General features: G+C 42.5%; 1 protein-coding gene across 4 annotated transcripts in view; it reads right to left on the reverse strand.

Annotated features, from left to right (window-relative positions):
- csnk1g1 (casein kinase 1, gamma 1) overlaps window positions 1-19,669 on the reverse strand; it is a 66,073-nt gene that overhangs the window by 7,318 nt on the left and 39,086 nt on the right. Inside the window, exons 6-13 of one of the 4 annotated variants that reach the window (XM_088641733.1) lie at window positions 18,564-18,798; window positions 15,522-15,607; window positions 14,243-14,327; window positions 12,895-13,043; window positions 12,085-12,192; window positions 7,397-7,507; window positions 6,489-6,595; window positions 1,992-2,015 (exon numbers count right to left, since the gene is read on the reverse strand). In XM_088641733.1, the coding sequence (XP_088497859.1) occupies window positions 1,992-2,015; window positions 6,489-6,595; window positions 7,397-7,507; window positions 12,085-12,192; window positions 12,895-13,043; window positions 14,243-14,327; window positions 15,522-15,607; window positions 18,564-18,798 (905 nt within the window). The remainder of the gene's footprint in view (window positions 1-1,991; window positions 2,016-6,488; window positions 6,596-7,396; window positions 7,508-12,084; window positions 12,193-12,894; window positions 13,044-14,242; window positions 14,328-15,521; window positions 15,608-18,563; window positions 18,799-19,669) is intronic. The other 3 variants (XM_088641735.1, XM_088641734.1, XM_088641736.1) reach the window with 3 other exon arrangements.

A 19,669-nucleotide genomic window follows, 5' to 3' on the forward strand; every position in this document is an offset into this window, starting at 1 on the left:
ATTTGTCTTGGGAACTTGAAAGATGTTTAGATGAATAAAATGTATATTGATTTTCCACATACAGTATATATCTTTGAGTGCAATGATGGAGAGCAGCTACCTATGTGAGGGCTTCTCTTCAGCCACATGTGCAACAAGGCTGGTTGTAAATACTTTCATGGGCACCTGTAGCCTTCTCTGCTCTTCCCACAAGATCTTTTCCAGCGTTTGATTGCTAGTCAACAAGCACTTAGTTGTCTTTTAAAGAAAACACACAAAGAAACCAAAATGGGGAAGAAACGAAAACTAGAACGATACTGTGAAAATGACTATAAGAACATGCACACAAGGTGGGAAGAGAACAGCTCCAGACTAAGACACACAAAAAGCACCCCAGTGACTCTCGCGTGTCTTGTAGCCCTCTGAAAAAAGGCAAGCTGACGAGTTCTCTGAAGTGAGCCCACAGGGGTATACAGGTTACCTAAAAACACGTCACAGAAGTCTCACAGTGCCTGGGTGTCACAGGTGACAAAAAAAAAACAACTGTTTGCTTCTGGGACTTTTCAGTCTTATATAGCTTACGGTTAACAAAAAGCATCTAAGAATTTTACACAGGAATAAAGTTAATGGCATGTAGTGCAAATTCCTTAGGCTTCAAATTAAACAATGCATCAAGTGCAAAACAATGCAAATAATGGACCTTTAAGCCCCCAAATGCAGATTGATATCCTCACACCAAAACGGTACATGGGAGTGTCTTGGGCCCAGGCAAAATCAGTGTAAATTACTGGCAGCCTTAAACAACTCAGTAATATAACACTATATAGTGCAATATGACGGATCCTCCTGTATACCATCATTGTTGGGCTCATCCCAGAACTGTTGCCTTCTCGGAAATGGTATTTTTCAGTTTCAGCACTATTAATGTTGAGTGACGGTGCAGAGGGATTGCAATTTCTGTACTCTCCTCTTCAGAATACAGCAGATTAGATCGCCTGCTTTTACGGCTATTTCATTTCTTTCTCTGTTCTTTGTGAGGGCTTTTCTGTTCTTTATAATCGCTGTGCAATTAACTACTTTTCCAGGCCAACAACGGCCAACAAAGTTCAATCCACAGCGAGTGTCTATGGCAGGGCCCCACAGTCCTCACCCTGCAGAGTCCCGGTCCAGTTATGCTTATAGCTCAGCCTCACACAACAGCTCTTTAAAGGCTACAAACACCTGCTGGAGTTACCAGTAAATCCGGCAAGCAATGTTTCCGAGGAAGAACAATGGTCCATGAGAGCTTAAGGACATGCTGATTTTTTCCAGTTGATCTCTAAATTACTTAATTGAACACACCATCTGTTTAATTTATCCTGGTTACATTATCCCAGGCCTTTAGAAACTGATGATTTAAAGACTGGGGCTCTCCAGGACCGGACGCTGTTTATTAGTTTTTATTCATTATAGGTGGCCTATAATTCTAACCATCATGGGTTGCTTCTGGAAACTTCAGAATTCATGTTTTGGTAATAAATTTAAAAGGGAAATCAAAAGCTGTCATGAGGAATGGAGATCAGAGCAGCAGAGCTGGAAATTGTGTTAAAAAACAATATAAAGTTTCCATCAAAATTTATTAAGCGATTTTATCACCTCTTTGTAGCTAGCAATAAAAGTGGACGCATATTCTTAAGAATTAGCTCAGATTGGAATGCCACCTGTTATTTTTAAAACAACATAGTATGAACATCAATTGGTGAAAACCACCAAGGGTAAAATGACAATTAGTGGTACTCAGAGACCCAATTTACTGTTTCAGTAATTTTACATACTTTCTCCACATCAAAACCACCTTTTCTTCTCAGTAGATGCACACATTGTGTAAAAGGCTCTAACAATCCCTTAGCACCCTCCGCTGGCCAAACCAAGCCAAAAGCCTCCCTTGTTGTGTTGGACTGATTTCAAACATTCCCCCAAAGTCTAGTCTGGTCCACTTTTTGTTTTTGTGTGGACTGGAGAGAGGGACTCACCACAGGTTGAGCATTTTCACGCAGCTACAGCAAGTGTAAAGAGAAAAGACAGAGAGATTAATACACGGAGGTGAGATGGGACTGTCCTCGTGCGAGGCAGGCATGCAGGGGGGCGAGAGATGAGAGTCACAGGGAATCATCCAGGGACACGTCTCAGGCCTTGTTCTGTCAGCAGGTACTGCCCTGTTCACACACAAAGTGCCTGTAAATATCCGTTTTACTCAATTTTGCGTGCGTAACGCATGACATTCCTTGCAATTGTTTCTGAATGCCTAACGGTTTAGAGTTCTTTTGTCTCTCAGGTACAAATCAAACACTTGATTATAAAAGGCTTCTGTCAAGGATGCAGTTTTATTGATGTTTCCTCTTTGGTTTCCTGCTTTATGCATTTTAAAAGGGTTAGAATTATTGAAGGGGATTATGCCAAACAGATGGAATTACTTTACATTTTACTTACAGCACTGCATTCCACTTTAAACACTTTCACTGCTAATTATAATTAATAAGAAAAGAAAGAAACCAACTGCAGATAACAAATAGAACTGCAAGCATCTACAGGTTGGCCATCTTCCAATATGTAATAATAACAAAGTTGTCTTTCGCTTCAGTCTAACAAACTGCAAACTGTTAAACTCTATCTGTAACCCTTTCTGTAAAGCTATTCTTGAAAAAGAAAGACCGCAATGCTGTAGCAGATAAAAAAGAGGAGTACACTCCTAATGTATACAAAAACTGCCTGAAGTCCTCCATTCAGATTCCAGTTCCCTCTTGCACTAAAGAGGATGTTGATTATCATTTGATAATCACTGACGATGCAAGTGCAAAGGTCTACTGAGAACCCTAGATCTGCATTTAACAGCTGAGACAAGGCTGCCAGGTGTCTGGTTGTTCTCAACATTACTGTTCTGACAATCATCCCTTCAAAGATGCAAAAAGTGACATTCACATCTGATCAGGGTCACATGTGCCAGATTGCTGGAGCTGTTTGGCAGATATGGTCAGAGCCTTCATCCCCCTAACTCTGCAAGAACATTTTAGCCTGGAGTTCATTGGTTTGCCTCTCACGACTGTGCACACATTTTGATCTTATTATTAAAATGGTTTGGCACTTAAAACATAAACACTACTATGGTAAGAAAGTTAAGTCTCTTTAATTCTGTCAGATAATTTGGCATTTGGGAGCCCCAAAGAGAAAGTTTTTTACGTGGGGTAAACAGACAAACAGTGTCACTGGTGCAAGAGAGGTGCCTCTGTGCACAGACGCCCCGAAGAGCAGGCACACTAGGCAAGAGCTGACACTCTGGATGAATCCTGTTCCCAAGAGGAGAAAGAAACAAAGGACAGGCAGAGGAACACAGACATCACAGCAAAGCAGGGAGAAGACCTGCAATACTTCGCCAATCTTGACGCCGAGGTTTAGTAGGGCTAGTGAAACTGCAGGAAACATCGAGATAAACCTAAGTTGAGCAGTCAATGCAGTTTGAAGCATGATGCTCATTCCTTATGGAAGAAGGAATCTTGCGTGACAGCAAATAGGAAAAAGTGCAGTAAGTTTCTGGAAATATGAATGGTCACTTTGAGTTTGTAGTACAGTACTAACACCACATTTATCTGCATTTTTAATTTTTTATATGCTGGAATTGCTTCATACATAAATGTTTTAAACTGTTTTTTATGTTAAAACACAGGATGCATGACTATGAAGCACAGACTTCTGCTTTAATCAACAACACTATTTGCTTCATTAGTGGATTGGAGCAGATGAGAAAAAGGAAAATTAAAATTTTAGGTACCCGTTTTGTTGCCAGCATGAGGTGAACACAAGTGTGCCAACTAATTACAAAATTTCTTTTATGCAGCGTGATAGGACTAATGTCTTGTCATTTACTTGAAAATGAAAAGTGTCACATGTGTAATATATCACAATAAATAGTCCACTGTTGGCTAGGTGAGAATGAAAGTTATGAAATGGAATAGAGCCTTAAGCTCCCCAAAATGAAATACAATAAAATAAAAAAAACAGTAAAGGGACCAAGTTCATTCACTGTCGCATAACAGCAGTCAAATGTCTTCTGGAGGATGACATTATCAATTACAGAATTGTGAATGTGGCAGGAAAAGTTGCAGCTAGTGTGATTTCAGCTATTTGTTTCAAGAAAAGCAGGGTCCTTGGTCTCAATTTTCAAGTGGTAATCAAAGCTTGACTTCTCTTCTGCCCAACAGCGTATCCAGAGCTGATCGGAAGCTTGGCTTAAATACACTCTGGATGGATTTCATGTATTGCACACTATCTCAACAAAACAGCTGCACGTAATCAGCAGATTGGATTGTCAAGACTGGACAGATTCCTTCACTCTTCACTTGCTCTGTCTAATCTCAAAGAACAGAAGTCTTGGTCCAAAGTTACTGTGATGCTCAACTAGAAACAACTGCCAAATTACACATCTAAAAGAAGACACAAAAAAAAGACAAAACTTGGTTATTACTCAATAGCTTCAAGAAACCCCCACTTACTGAATGGTATTCTGTCCTGCAGCAGCAAGAAATAAATTATAGGAGACAAATCTCACAAATCTCTGATCTGGCACAGAAGTTCTTACCTCTTCCAGAACCTAAACTGTTTATCTGCATTTTTCTCCTGTTTCAGTGGCAAGTTACATGTGATTGGATGTGTACCATGAGCAAGATCATTCACTGCAGGACCCAAACACAAACTCCTGTTCAAAGCCAGTCGCACGGCTCTGCGCAATACAATCTACCTCATCTGCCTTGACATTCCTCTAGATCCTGCACGCTGCTGTGCCACAGGGCATGACTGCCTCTGTTCTTGGAATGACCTTTTTCTCAGTACCTCATCTGTTGTCCTCAAGGAGACTGCAGAAAAAGCAGCTGGGAATAAGAAACTAGAAAACATGCTAAAAAGCACAAACAAGCCCAGGTGATGTAACACAAAACTTGATCCAAGACAGGAAAGACTGTGCTACAACTTGTTTTTTTTTTTTGCTTGAACTATGAAGATCTTAACACAGGACAATATGAAAAAGACACTGCAGATGAAAGCAGATTGTCCTGTTGTCTCTGTTCGCAGTAAAAAACAAAGTTGGACGATGGTGGGGTTTTTGGAACTATTACTACTATTCTAGGTTCTCAAAAATGTCAGGGAAACGCATGAGCTGCACCGGACTATTTTCTTTTCTTCCTGGCTAGGGTAGCGGTCAACCAGAGCCTGTTAAATTACTTCCGAATTTCACAATTCTGCAGAAAATTACATGAAAACAAATTAATAGCAAATTCCTTTCACTTCACAGCCTTCTTTTGTTACAGATTAGATTTTATGGTTCTATAACACCGAAAAGTCCCACTGAAAACAGAAAAAAATGTGAAAAAATGTCACGTTGATGTTGCATGTGCACCCAACGCTATTGCAGAAACACTGCAAACGACAGGTAAAGAGGAAATGCAGTAACATCGGTGTTATCAAAGCTGTTTGCATTAAAAAGACGGTGTAAACTTTTGTCTGGGTCTGTATTTGATATTCAGGTTCCGTGTTGTAACTATAGAAACCTTTTTTACTTTTGCCTTCGACATGCAAATGAATTTGTTCCCATTGCTGCGCCAAGTTTGCTAATTCTTCTCTGTGTATTGGCATCAAAGCACAACCTTTAGTTACTCATCAAAGCAAGGGTGACAATGTGCACATTATCACATCAAACTAAAAAATGAAGGAGTTTTGTGCAAATGCGTTCGCAGGAAACAACCCCCCCCGTGAATGAAGCCCTAGCTGTGTATAAAAAATAGTTTACTGAAATAACAGTTATGACAGCAACTGAAACTGGTACCAGTAACGTGACAGTGGATCAGCTGTTCTTTAAAACATGACGTGACCCAGTATTGGCAGAACCAGCACAAATCCGAAGCTGTTATACCAAATCCAAAAACTGTTATACTTTAGGTTTGTGTGCGGTCCTTGTTATATGGAATTACAAAAAAGCACCCTAGAATTAACAGCTAACAAATAAACCAACAACAGGCGCAGTGTTCTCTTGAGTAAGTTGACCACTGAGAATCACTAAAACCACCTTTGGTCCAAAGAAACTCTCAGTCTGGCCAGGTGAATCCTAGATGCACATGGACAATGCCTAGTGTTTCATTAGAAACATCAGGTTTCCTTTCAAACAATCAGAAGGCTAAAGCTGGACAATGCCTCCACCCCCACCCCCAACCAATTTGAAGGAACTTCAAGTACAAGGCAGGTGTTTACCAGTCCTTGACCAGTAAAGCTGATGACAAAACAACACCAGAGAGATGAAAAACATCCACTCCCAAACCCACCCTCCGCCTGTCAAGCTCGAATGGGAGTGCGACACGGATGGCAACACTGCACAGAGTCATGCAGAAGCTCGACAGGAAGGAAGAGGTGTGCTGGGGTCGACATGCCCGGCACGGACAGAAAGAAAGAGAGCCCAGCTGCCACGGCTCTGGAAAGGCAGTACATACTTCGCCTCATCCACCACCTCCACCTCTGCCTGCGCTGTGATTGGTGCGTTGGAGTGGGCCGTCAGAGGGTCGTCAGGGTTCAGCTCCCCATTGGTCGAACTGACCACCTGTGTGAGACAGGAAGGCGAATCAACCTTTTTGTTAGATGGTGGCTTTCCAGGCAAGTACCGTTACAAACCGCTTCACAGAAACAAAAACACAGAGAGGCGATGAGACTTGACAAGTGCTCCGAGGCACACAGGGATTTTTAGCTAAATCGCTGTACCAGCCCAGTTTAAGTGCAGCTTACTTCGAACAGAGCACTTGGTGGTATTCTGGGGAACTGCTCCTTGCAATACAATAAAATTAATCATACTGCACAGAAATCTCAAGGGGAAACCACCGTACATCCAAACAAACATGTCTTTCTGACTCAAAGCACACAAGGAGGAAAGATGTTTTTCGGACTTCAGAGACGGGAGGCTCGATGACCGCGGCCACCTCTCCACTGCCAGGGATGTTTGCTGTCGCTTACATTTTGTAACTGTTCTTGGGGATTTCACCGGGCCCTCTTGTGAAAGCCGACTGGCCCCTTTGAAACACCTCCAATCTAATTTCGATTCGCTCCTGGAGGTGGAAGGAGTAAGCCAAACCAATGGAGTTTTCTGACCAGTTTTTAGGCTTCTGCCTGAAGAGCTACAAGGCCCCGCTAGAAATGAAGGCAGAAATCAAAAAAGGGGGGACAGGCATCTACTTCAACGAAAAGCAGGCTAGAAAAGAGCTTCAGAAGCAGGTAAACCAAAATGAAACAAGGCAGCATAGCACAGAACACTTACTCCTCTTGGGCTTTCTAAACCTTCTGGCTGGGCACCAGCCACAGGGCGGCTGAGAATGACAGAGGGTGACAACAGTGCAAAATGGTGGTGTACCTGAACAGATCCCCCGTGCCTATCCGCTGCCAGGTGGGAGGTTAGGTAAGAGGTATTTGTCTGCCGATTCGGCTGGACTTCCCATGCCCCTCTGCGGTCGGAAGAGGCCGTCTGCTCGGAGTTGGGGAGTTGGGGGGTGAGGAGGGGCGGTGGGAGGGAGGGAGGGAGGGAGCCGTGCCGGGGTCATGCAGCGGTGGGGGGAGTGAAACATACAAAGAAAGAAGGGGCCAGGCAAAGCAAAGAGACACGGTGTTAGAGGTGCAGAGCAGTCATTCGGGCGGAACAGAAAAGGGCAGCGCCAAAGCAAAATGCAGAATAAAATACAACAAAAAAAGACATCAAAAAGAACAATTAGTAGCAGTTGCAAAATGTGTTTCTACCCTCAGCCTTTCAAGATCACAAGAAACTACGAGAGTTGAACAGACCCAATGTGGCTCGTTCTCCTTCCTCAAGCTTGCCTCCAGTGGGAGTGGCCAGTGTGTGACGGTGCTCTGCAGGAGAGTGTGTTCATGGATGGGGGCTGCCCCAGGCTAGGACAGCGTGTGAATACTGATTAACGAAAGCTTTTCTCTCCCTCTTTCACAAAATGTTACCATACATCCTGGGATACATCCTTCTTTAACTTTTTCTTTTAAGTCATTTCTTGACCCAGGCAGACCGAACAAGACAAAAGGAAGTGGAAAGGTGAAAAGGTGAAAAGCCTTGTGATGCTTCACCTTCAACACTTTCTCATTCCTTCTTGCTCAGTCCACACACGCACGAGGCAAGAAAACAAAACTGTTTTTTTTTAGCCAGTTGCTGTGGCATACAGGTTTGAATACTGCACCCCTAAAGAAATGTGGTAGAGATGCTTAAGAGAGGTGAATTCATATTTTTCCTGTGAAGCCTCCTTGTGAGGCAATGCTTGAATTATGTTACACTTTTAGTTAAACTAGCCACAGGACAAAAGAGAAAGCATGACGGGCAACTTTGCATCTTTTTCAATTGGAAGCTATGCTTTGTGCAGCCTATACTTCATTCACCCGTACCAGAAGCTTTCTTTGCAATTAAAGCAATTCTGCATAACAGCAGCAGTTTTCAGGGGAGTTAAAGGCTGTGGTTGAAGTTCAACACTTTTGGAAGATGCCCAGAGAGTCTTCCTTTCCCAGACCTAGACTAGCACTTCAATCCCAATCTATTCACTCACTAGTACACATCTTCGTCTAAGACAAACGGTGTGTGCATTTCTGGTGCCTCTGAGCAACATTCCTCTGGGAACTAACCCGACAACACTGAACTCCTTTCCCTCTTGCAAACAAGAGCAGAACACACCCACTGCTCACTCAGCAAAAGGCAAGCAAAAGCTCGTCTTTAAATGATTTAACATCACAGCGAGGTTCATGTAGGACAGCAGTTGTGTTTTCAAGTAATAGGGGTTTTTAAAAACTGTGCTCACATAATCAAGGAACAAGCAAATTTAATCAACACATTTCGCTCAGCTTATTGTGGACAATTACCGAAAAGATTTTCCAAAGCACTAAGGCGCATTATTTTCAAATGTAAAAAAAGACAGGATAGTTCAAATCAAGGGCATTCTTCTGGAAGGGGGCTGTGTGCAGACAGGCTCAGGGGCTGGATGAAGTCCTGCATCGGAAGCTCATTAAGATTAAGATGGCTAGAGTGCAGGATTAGCTCAAAATGATACAGCTTCATAGCAAGTAGAGTCACAGAGACACAAGTATAGAGTCCTGAGTATTGAAAAAGCCAATCTCTCCTCATCTTGCAGTTTTAATTGCAAATCCAGAAGGACTGCCGCAGTCCTTAAGTTCAAGCAGGTCAGAAATAATAAGCGCAATGAGAGACATTGCTAAACCTTTTTAAAAAAACTTATTAAACCTTGCCAGTTCTGAGAGAGATAGTCATTTGACGGTGATGGTAGTTTTTCAGTACCAGAATTGGCTTTGGGAGGGGCAGTTTGAACACTTAAAAAAGTTTACTTTGAAGAATCAATACTTTTTTATAGATTGATTCAAAACACACATTTTAAAAATGTTTTTTCCTAAATAACCTTCAGAACGTTTGGGCTGTATTAGCAGGAATGAGAGTAAAATGAACTCCTGCCTTTGTAGTAGGCATCAGTGCTCTTAACCTCTGGCCTGATGTAAGGAGATATCTCCTGCAGTCTGCCTAAAGGGAATTTTACAGTTAGGTCAAGTCAGAATCTCCCCTGTCGGTCATCTGGTTACATAGGTTCTGCCTTCTTTTGCAGTTTGCACTCAAAGGGGAAATGCAGTCCCAATTTCTCACACCGGGTTATTAAATCTTGGTAACAAAATACATTTGTGGTCATTATAGAAAAAATGTACACATTTGGAATTAAGCCCAAAATTGTGAACTTGGTGAAAGGTACTGTAAGCTGCCATGTTGTTGCAAACTCGCATTTCCAGTTCCCTCTCATGGCATATTCACATGGCTGTGTGTTTACAACGTCACAGGGCCGCGACATGTCCCCGGACCCCCCGGCGCCTCCTTCTGAACTGCAGAACATGGCACTGAGCAAACCTGGAAATGTACTCTATTTTGTGATGTAAATCGGAGGTTTTACAAGCTACTGTGTAATTTTACTTTTACGGTGGTTTGAAATGCACCCATCATTTCCCTTTTCTTTTCTCACAACGAAATATGAAAAGAGCATTGCAGTTCCCCTTTAAATGGTGGTTTCCTTTGTAGGACAAGTATTCTAGCAAATACTAACGTCTCCAAGCACTCTACGCAGAAGGGAGGCAGGAGAAGTGAATATATGTTGTGTAACACTCTGAAATCCTGTGCTAGAAAAGACAGCTGCACAGCACTGATGGTCTTCTGATTTTCTCACCTTCAGTGTATACAACCGTTAGTCAGCAAAGTGAACAGAAACAGTGCAAATTACAAGGACTAAACCTACAGGATTAAAAACTAAACAAGGAAAAAAAGTATAATAGTCAAATAAAATACATAAATCAGGCGGCCCAAGCTACTCCTTGACATTCCAGGTGCTTTGCAAACAGCATATCAACAGTGTCTATAATGTGTAATCTTACTGGTAAGATAATGCATGCTTTACAGCAAATCAGCTTTCAGCAAAGACTCATGGCTGGGTGTAACCTGATCCCACAGAAGCAGAGAGGAAGCAAGGGAAGAACAGAAGCGCCCTGGGTGAAGCAGAAATGGTGCCTGGAAACTGGCTGCCTGAAACCTCCCTCTGTTTCTCCCCCATGCAGGGCATGCTGGGCCAGCCACATGAGGCGTCCCTCCATACACTCTTATTATCCCTGACTGCCCATCTGTTTCTGATGACAGGCAGATGTCTGTCCAAGCACAGCTCCTTACCATGCAGCAAGTCTGACAGTAATTTGATCAGGCTGAGATTTGCTTTCTTTTTTAAAATGACAACAGGCCCACAGCTGTGGCACTACCCCTTCATAATTCGGTTATAATATAGCTTATTGTATATTGTTACAACTCAAAAGGCAAATTCAACTCTGGATACAGCAGAACAGTGCACGAAAGAGAGAGCCACTGTAGCTTTGCATTAGAACATTTGTTCCTCCCTAATCTCCTTGCACTCGCAAATTTACCCTCCCAACAGCGATAGCATAGCCATCAACAATAATCTAATAACAAGTGCCCAAGCACTGTGAACTTCTGTAAGTTTTGAACAGTTTTGTGCCTACGAGATAACATACTGAATGTAAAGAATCAGTAATGTTATGGGTAGCGCAGAATTTTCCAAAAGAAGAAAAACTGGAACTCGAAAACAGGCAAACGTAGTCTATTAACTCTAAGAGAAAATGGGGATCTGACTCTGATGCACAATATTGATCTCGACAGCTCACTGGTCCTTTGCTAAAGACTGCAGAGGGAAAGACAATGCCAGTGTGGACAACATGGTATTAACGGTTTCCCTGTAAATTCCCTACATCATACCAACAGATACCAATCAAGTACCACAGTAATGCCCAACTTCAAGAGCAGGATAGCTTTAGGGAGAGGGGGTTATCGGACATACACTGCCCAAAAGGGAACGCAGTGATCTTTGATATGGCCGTTACTGACAACTGCCCTCCTTAACCCTTGAGAGGAAAAATGGCACTTGACATTTTTAACATTACTTTGACTTTCAAAGGAACATTTTCCATGCTCTCTCCCAAATGTTTTACAACTGGCGTTTCTGCAGTTTTCCAAAACAACGTTACATCTTTGTCAATATCACACCTTGCAAAAAAAAAACATCCCTCATTCCTCAACGACTTGAATCAATCACTTATTTTCATGAAGAAGCTGCCTAACAAGCTTCCCTTGAAAAATGTACTGCACCTGCTCTTTGAATAATAGAATTAATGAACTTCAATGTGCTTGGAATCCCCTCTTCACTTACCTTTGTCCCTCTACTTCCTAAACTTTACATGAGGTGTAACTGACACTACGGACAGTGGTTTTATAGTTAAAAGCCTTACGAATATAGATTGAATACATCTCCGCTGAATGGCATTACATGCTTGATGTTTTCTCTGTCTGTTAAAAATAAAATCAAGAAGCTGTGCAAGGTCAACATTAAAGCCCTTCACCGGCAGGCTCATGAGGCCCAGCTGTGTGACTCAGTGAAAGCCCCTGTGCCGGGCAGGAGCTGACCAAGCAGGCAGAGCGCGGAGCAGGACACGTTCCCTGACCTGATTCCGGAGCGGCTGGTGTTGTGACGGCCGGTCGCGGTGGACGTGGCTGTCTCGCGTGATCGCCGACGTTCCCGAATCCACATGGACAGACCCCACGGGCGTGGGCTGCGGGAAACACAGACACACACACACACGAAAAGCAAAGCACACCGATTGAGCTGGGGCCTGGCGGATTCAGAGCTCGAACAGAATCAGCGCTCCTCCGTTTGATGCAATCTTCAAAGAAGTTCAAGGACGCAGTGAAGAGGTCCTCCATCCAGCAAATTAATTAGTTTAGTTTCTACTGTAAGCTTAAAATGCACTACAACTGTACTTTCAGTCAGAAACTTTAATCACTGCTGGCTATTTGCAACCACTCGTCAGGATCTCGTACTGCCTCATCAAATCATCTTGCTGTCTTAAGTAGTTGGGTTGTCCTCTACAGAGGAGACAAGAGATTGAAAAGGACTGCCTTCTGAAATAAGGAGCTCATCAGCTGGTCTTAAAGCACTCCTGTTATTTAAAGTCTGAAAATCCTCAATTCTTTTTACGCCACATCTTCTCTGCCAAAGACTCTCACACACTTGGATTAAAAACAGTATTAAATTAGAGCAGGAAAACGGCAACAACACAGATCAATTGAATCAACAGGCAGCAGATCATTTTTAAAAGCGTTTAACGTACATGGAGCCCCTGAATTTTGCAAACCGGAAACCAGTCCACAACAAAAGAGGGAAACTCTCTATATTATTTCACGCGGCAGAACACGTCCTTGTAGGACACAAGCTGTTGGCGGCTCAGTCGTGATCTCGAATTGCCATTACTCACAATCTGCCGGCCGACCCAGTCATACGTGTAGTCGAAGGTGTAGCCTTTCCGTTCAAACAGCTCTGTGAACAACGTCCTCAGATATTCGTAATCCGGCTTTTCAAAGAAGTCTAGCCGTCTCACATACCTCAGGTACGTAGCCATCTCCTCTGGAAATGGAATGAGAAATGAGACACCGTTAGACGAGGGGGTACAGGTACAGCTCAGCTACCGTACAACTGCTCATCAACTAGTGCAAAAGGCTTACTGGTATCAAAGAGGAATGAAGCGGAAGAACTGGACTGGTAAGGGGTGCGAGTCCCATTGGAAATAATGTGGGATGGCATTTAAAACAAGGAGGCACTTCCTTACACGATGGACTGTGGGAGTGTGAAACAAAGCACCCCAGTCATCTTAGCCACTTACATCAATTAGCTACTAATCACAGAACAAGCAAGATGAGCCCAATTGCCTCTCCTCATTGGCCAACTTTCTTATGCTATTATAGCGGAAAAGACATAAGCGTATTGAAATGAGGTGCACATGAGTGTCATTTCCAATAATTACTTTAGCCCAAGATGTACACAAATATTTTAAAACATGCAACTGCAAAAAGGAACTGCCAATAAACATGGAATGACTATTTGGTGACTCCTCACTGCCAGCATCGACTCTGGATATGCAGAACAGCTTAATTGTTGAATACAGAGGAAAATTAGAGAAACTGGTTGATATCCAATGCTTTGAAAACTGTCATTTGCTGAGGTTTTTAGAATCAACCTGTAAGTGTGAACTACGTTTTTATTGTGCACAGAAGTGGGCAAACTGTCAAACCTTTCTTAGCCCTAGCAGGGTCAAATAAGATCTTCATCATATTCTAACTGACAGAAATCGCCCTTGTCCCTAGACCAGCAACAGCAACCAACAGAGCAACACACAGCAAAGCACGCAGGGAGTTAACAGTGGGAAGGCAGGAGAGAGAACGTGTGTGCTAGTATATCTCAGATGTGGGTGTGAGCTGGGATTGTGAACGTGGGCTGGGGTTGCAGAAAGTGTGCAACACCCTAGGGGTTTCTGAAGCCAAAATGTGAATAATTCAGAAGACCATCCTCCTTGTAACTGTTCAAAACATTTTTGTATTGAGAAAAAATTTAAAACATTAGAGTATTATGTCGAGCGATGGGTTTCTCAATCCAAGTTCCTTGTTGGGGTGGTCCAAACTACACAGACTGCATACATCTGCTCAACAACCAGGACATGAACCACACTAAATCACCCCCAACAGGAAATCCAGGGGTGCCTGGGTAATTTTCACGAGATAAAAGTAACTGGAGAGGAGTCAAAGGCTGAAGGTCAAAGTTCACAGCACCTGGGAAGTTCTCACAGAGAACCTCGATGGGAGTGTTGCGTTTCGTGTCTCCAATCTTCTGGTATCGTTCTTTCAGGGTGTCTGCCTGCAAGACAAGCAGGAAGTGAAGATGCGAGATCAAGTTTACTTAGCATTTTCTATCATTCCAGAAGACCCTGCAGGAGGTCAGCAACGCCTCTTCCTTTGCGTGTACAGCTATGGTGAATGGGCTTCCACTGTCGGTAACCTTAACCATCTTAGATCTTTAAAAGAAGAAATACACTTTTCAACCCTTTAAGGTCCCATAAGTTCCTGTTAGAACACTTAAAATGCCTGGACATTTAAAACACTATTTTTTAAAAATACCCCACACACCTGTAAAAGGGCACTGTCCTTTGGCTGAGTTGTGAAACTGAGGTCCTGACTCTCTCCCTTGTCATTAAAAATCCCAGAAACTCAAAAAGAGTAGGGGTGTTACCCCGGTGCCCTGCCCAAACTTCCCCCTGACCTATACCCATCATGGCCTCCTTTATAATCCCCCTCTCTGAACTGGCTTCATCACTCTGCTCTCCTCCCCACTGAGAGCTGCTGTGTGGGGAGATGGATGGTGGAGGTGAGTCCCCATTGCCTGTGAGGCGCTTTGAGTGGAGTGTCCAGAACAAGTGTAAGGAATATATTCTATTTAAGAGGCTCAAAGGTGGGCAGGTCAGAGGAACATGACTGAACTTCCTCCTTCTCCCGTGTGTGGTGGCAGGGTTACCAGCTCACACCTGGTCATTCCAAATCACGTGGATATAATAGAAAATATTAAGCAATTCAACTTGTTTATATACTAATAATTTTGTCAATGCTAAATTGTATTGCTACAATTGTCAATTGTATTGTCATTGCTACAGTTTATGAAATGGATGAATTAATAGCTGTGAAGTGAGTTCTGTAATATTTCTGCTGGCCACTGTATGAACTTGAACTGTTAGACAGAACAGTCCTGGATAGCCACAATACAGCCGGCTTTAAAATAGGAAATTGCAGAATTTCATGGAACAACTAAGCACATAGGTGAGCAATCTGTTTACCAAATATTTATTTTGGTATCTCACAGAATGAAACCATTAGCATCATGCAATCTTCCAGTACACTCTTCTGAACACTTACTGTAGCTTGTTAAACTGACCTAAAATGTCTAACAAAGAAAGTTAGACCTTTTAGATCAGACCTTAGGGGTTGCCTACAAAACATGCAGGATGGGCCAATCCTCCCACAGACAAAGCAAAAACCAAAAGTGTTGTCCCTGACATACCTTGAGTCCTTGCCAAGGAAGACTGCCCCGAAGAAAATACATAAACATATGGCCTAAGGCTTCCAGGTCGTCCCGACGACTTTGCTCTTGGAAATAAAGCAGATGAAAACAAGACGTCAAGCCTAGTCCATTCAAACCCCTGAAAGGGTATGAAACCACTGAGCAGAGAACACAGACTGTCCCGCAGCGGAAGATACAAGAACACAAGGCTTAGCAACCACTGTAGAAGCTGCAAAGAAAATTCAGAACCACTAAGGCAAAACTGAAAACTGGGCACACACCTGGCAAGTGAGATTCAATGAAGACAAGTATAGAGTAGCAGACAACTATTATTTTAGAAAGAAAGTGAAAACATACATATTCCAAATCTAGGATTTGAAAATGTATTTATACGACTTAAATGCTTATGTTAACATCACTCAAATCTTCTGGACAACAAGGAAGCAGTAAAAGAGGCAAACCATGTCAGGATATATTCCTGTAGTTAAAAGGGTAGAATTTTAAGATGTTCGATTGAAATTGTATATGTTTTAACTAAGACCTCCTTTAGAGCACCTTTTCATCACCACTTTACAAGAGAGAAAAAGATATTTCTGCTCTGGACACCAGAGAACAGCAACAGAGAACAGAAGTAGAAACCAGAGGGAAGTGTCTTTAAAACCCAGACCAGAGGGTATTTTTTGCACAAATGCTTTGTGGGAGTCTGAAACAAGCCGTCAGGATACATGACTTCTGTCAGGAAATAGCTGCAGGAGATCCTCTGATCAATTAGCCACTAGCAACCTAGGGCACGAGATGGACCCAAAAGGTCTGTAAATCTATGCTCTGTCTTCTTAGTTTTGGAAAACAGATTCTGCCTAGAACACCAGACCCAGATACCTTTTCCTGAATTTCAAACACAATACATTTCAAAATATACTTGAGTACCTGAAGCACTCAAAAAACAGAAAGATCCTGGGGCACAGACCTATTTATTGAGAGAACTTGAAAGGACAAAGACAGGAAAGTGTACAGTATTATTTCCTGCAAACTGAAGAGAAGATCTTAAAGATTAAAGAACATATTTTAATAACATGAATGAAGATCTATGTCATCCATTTTTTTCATACTCTCCATTGGGGCTATAAATCTTAGAACCCATTACTGCACTGCACCCCTGCCCTGGGCTAGAAAACTGGATGTTTTCATACAGTCTTTACACAGTCTCACATGGCAGCCTCACTGCATAAACCTGAAATCCTGTTGAGTTAAACTATCCACAGATTCATAGCCCCCTAGCCTTGAATAACACATAGCCATGGAGTGAGGCCTTCAAGTGGCTTTCCCTAAATCCACTCTCAAACAGGCTAGCAGTTTATTAAACAAGATACTGGCTAAACATGCTCACCCATTTCATTTGTGATGTTAATACAAACAATGTGATGAGAAACTACTGCCTTTTACACCCCAGTGTTTGTTCAGACAATATCCATTCCACCTATATAATGCGAGAGCAGGAGGCTGAAGGGCAGTGCACCATGCATTTGTGCGTGAAGCTCCAGTGTTGTGCGCTGGATGGTCACAGAATCATTGGATTCAATGTGGCATAAAGAGAAGCAAAACAAAAACAAGTAATGCTGACAAATACACTGGAAGGTGACGTGTGTAATGGAAGGCAACAAGCAGTTCAACTTCACTGACCACTACACAGCCGTGTTTTAGGGGCTGTTGATGGAGGATTCAGAGCTGTTATATGCTCAGAAGAAGGACATGCTTAGGAGGCCACCTGTCCCAACTGTTATTACACCACCTGTCTTGTAAACAGTGCCTCACTTCATCTCCACAGAGTACCAATATTTTGATTCTAAGGCAAAGCTAAGGGTTCCCAGCATGAGGCTATGTTTGAGTGCCGGAGGCGTAACCATATGGATTACACAAACAGAAGCACGGTTTGGTCTGTTTGCTAAAACCGTGGGAACGTGTCAAAACGTTTCTGAAGCTTATGAAGACTTGAAAGTCCTAAAAATATCTGTCCGGTCCAGCTCACTTCAGAACTCAGAACTGCACAGCTCTTGTGGTCTGTGATGCACTGCATGCACTTCTATCAACTGTGAAATCAGCTCATGGTTTTGTCACAAAACCTTCAGTAAACACTGAATCGACAGCTGAACTTTACCACACACAGCACATAATGATTTTTCATGGCACATAACCATATTCATGACGCATTCTAAGAATGTGTGAATCTCTTTGAAATAATATGCAGGAGGAAATGTGAGGCCTCTGAATAAACGATCCAGTTGACAGAGACTCAGGGACAAGCAGTGATAGTGTTTACCCAAGAAGGGCCACCTTCCTCTTCCTCGTGTAAAACCACCGTAAGGGTCATTCAAAAGACATATTGGTACCAAATTGTCTTTGATTTTCTAAAAAAGTGCCATTAGCTTTCATATTCCAGCTAAGGGAAGTCTTAAATGAGAAAGGGCTTTTGGGTCAAAAGTCCCTGAGCCGCTGGTCAGACAGTTTTAAAAGTTTAAGGTAAAAAATATATTAGTAAAAAAAGAGCACAAGGTATAATATTTACAGTAAGAGAACAAGTAACAGGTTTATTCCATGCTGGTAAAAGAAGAAGAAAGAAAACACAATGTTTCGGCTGTGGAGCTGTGGAGCACACCCCAAAAGGGCTCCACAGCCGAAACGTTGTGTTTTCTCTCTTCTCTTTTCAGCAGGGAATAAACCTGTTACTTGGTGCTTTGCTATCATGAACCACTAATGTTGCTCATTTGGCAATCAAACATGCAACAAACATGGGTCAGGTTTTTCTAATGTGCCTTGTGACAGGTTTCCAGTATCGCAGGCGGACAATTGAAAAAGATACATATGAAAGAAAGATGTAATTGTAGGATCCACCACAACCTTATTACGGATACACTGATGACAGCAGAATGCTTCCCACAATCCTCCATGCACCCCAGCTGGCCGGCATCGTTGCTATGACAGCCGCAGGGTACATGGGTAGGGATTAAAAAAAAACAAGCAGACTTAGTCACTGCTGGGACCTACCTTTTCCGAGGTGTGTGTTGATGGACATGTATCTGGCTGTCCCTGTTAAGCTCTTGTGTTCCCGGTAAGGGATGTGTTTTTTGGTTTCAGGGTCTATGTATTCCTTGGCCAAGCCAAAGTCTATGATGTGAATAATGTGTTCCTTCTTGTTGCCCTGCCGGCCAATAAGGAAGTTTTCTGGCTTGACGTCCCTGTAGATCAAGTTCTTGGAGTGCACATACTCCATCCGTGTGATCTGGGGCGCAAGAGGAGGGACACCAAGAAAAAACAATCAGTACACCTTACACTTTTCAATTATCTCTTTGTTCGACACCAAACGACGCCAAAAAGGCTTTCCTGTAGCTTAAGACTAGGCTCCTGAGTATCTGGTATGGGAAAAGGCTATCATGCCAATTACAGAGAGTCCTACTGCTTGGAAATGGCAGGCATCAACCTATACTCTGTACAGATTTCTAGTGACAGTGCAACAGTGCCCAACACCAACCAGGACTGGTCAGGAAAAGAGCAGGCCGTTTCCACAGATATCCTCATGACGGAGAGAGCATTGTTAAAGGCTTTGTGCCTAAGGAAAGGATTCTTATACTGGGATAAAGTCACGGACATGCCAAAACTGTTTCATACAACTGTAAAGCTGAATTTTGGTTGTTTAAAAAAAGACTCAGTAGATATGATGCAGCATAAAAAACAATGTCCCTTTACAGTGTGAATAACTATGTACTTAGGGTTTATGTCATAAATCTGTGGGCCTTTCTTAAAATATACAGTTAAATAGGCCAAGCACAATCTGTTTTCACTACTATAATAGTATAACACAAAAAAATCAATTTCCTACTCTAAGATAAGGCTCATATCATGCAGCTAATGCTAGACTTGACAAGCGTTAATGTTTTCCAATATTCCCTCGCCTATTAGAGTTCAGAACTCCTGGCAAACTGTAAATGGCGCGACAGCAAGCCCAATTCTTTTGTGTACTACAAGAGGTGCTCCTGTGCTCTTTCCATTATAATAGTATAAGCACATCGACCAAAGGTATTTGAACTGTAAAAAAAAATCTTACCCTTACCTAGGCAGAGAAAAGAGAAGCATGAGTGTTCATTCCACCTGAC

This window comes from Lepisosteus platostomus, chromosome 7, assembly GCF_059453375.1.
Source record: "Lepisosteus platostomus isolate fLepPlt1 chromosome 7, fLepPlt1.hap1, whole genome shotgun sequence".
Taxonomy (NCBI): Eukaryota; Metazoa; Chordata; class Actinopteri; order Semionotiformes; family Lepisosteidae; genus Lepisosteus; species Lepisosteus platostomus.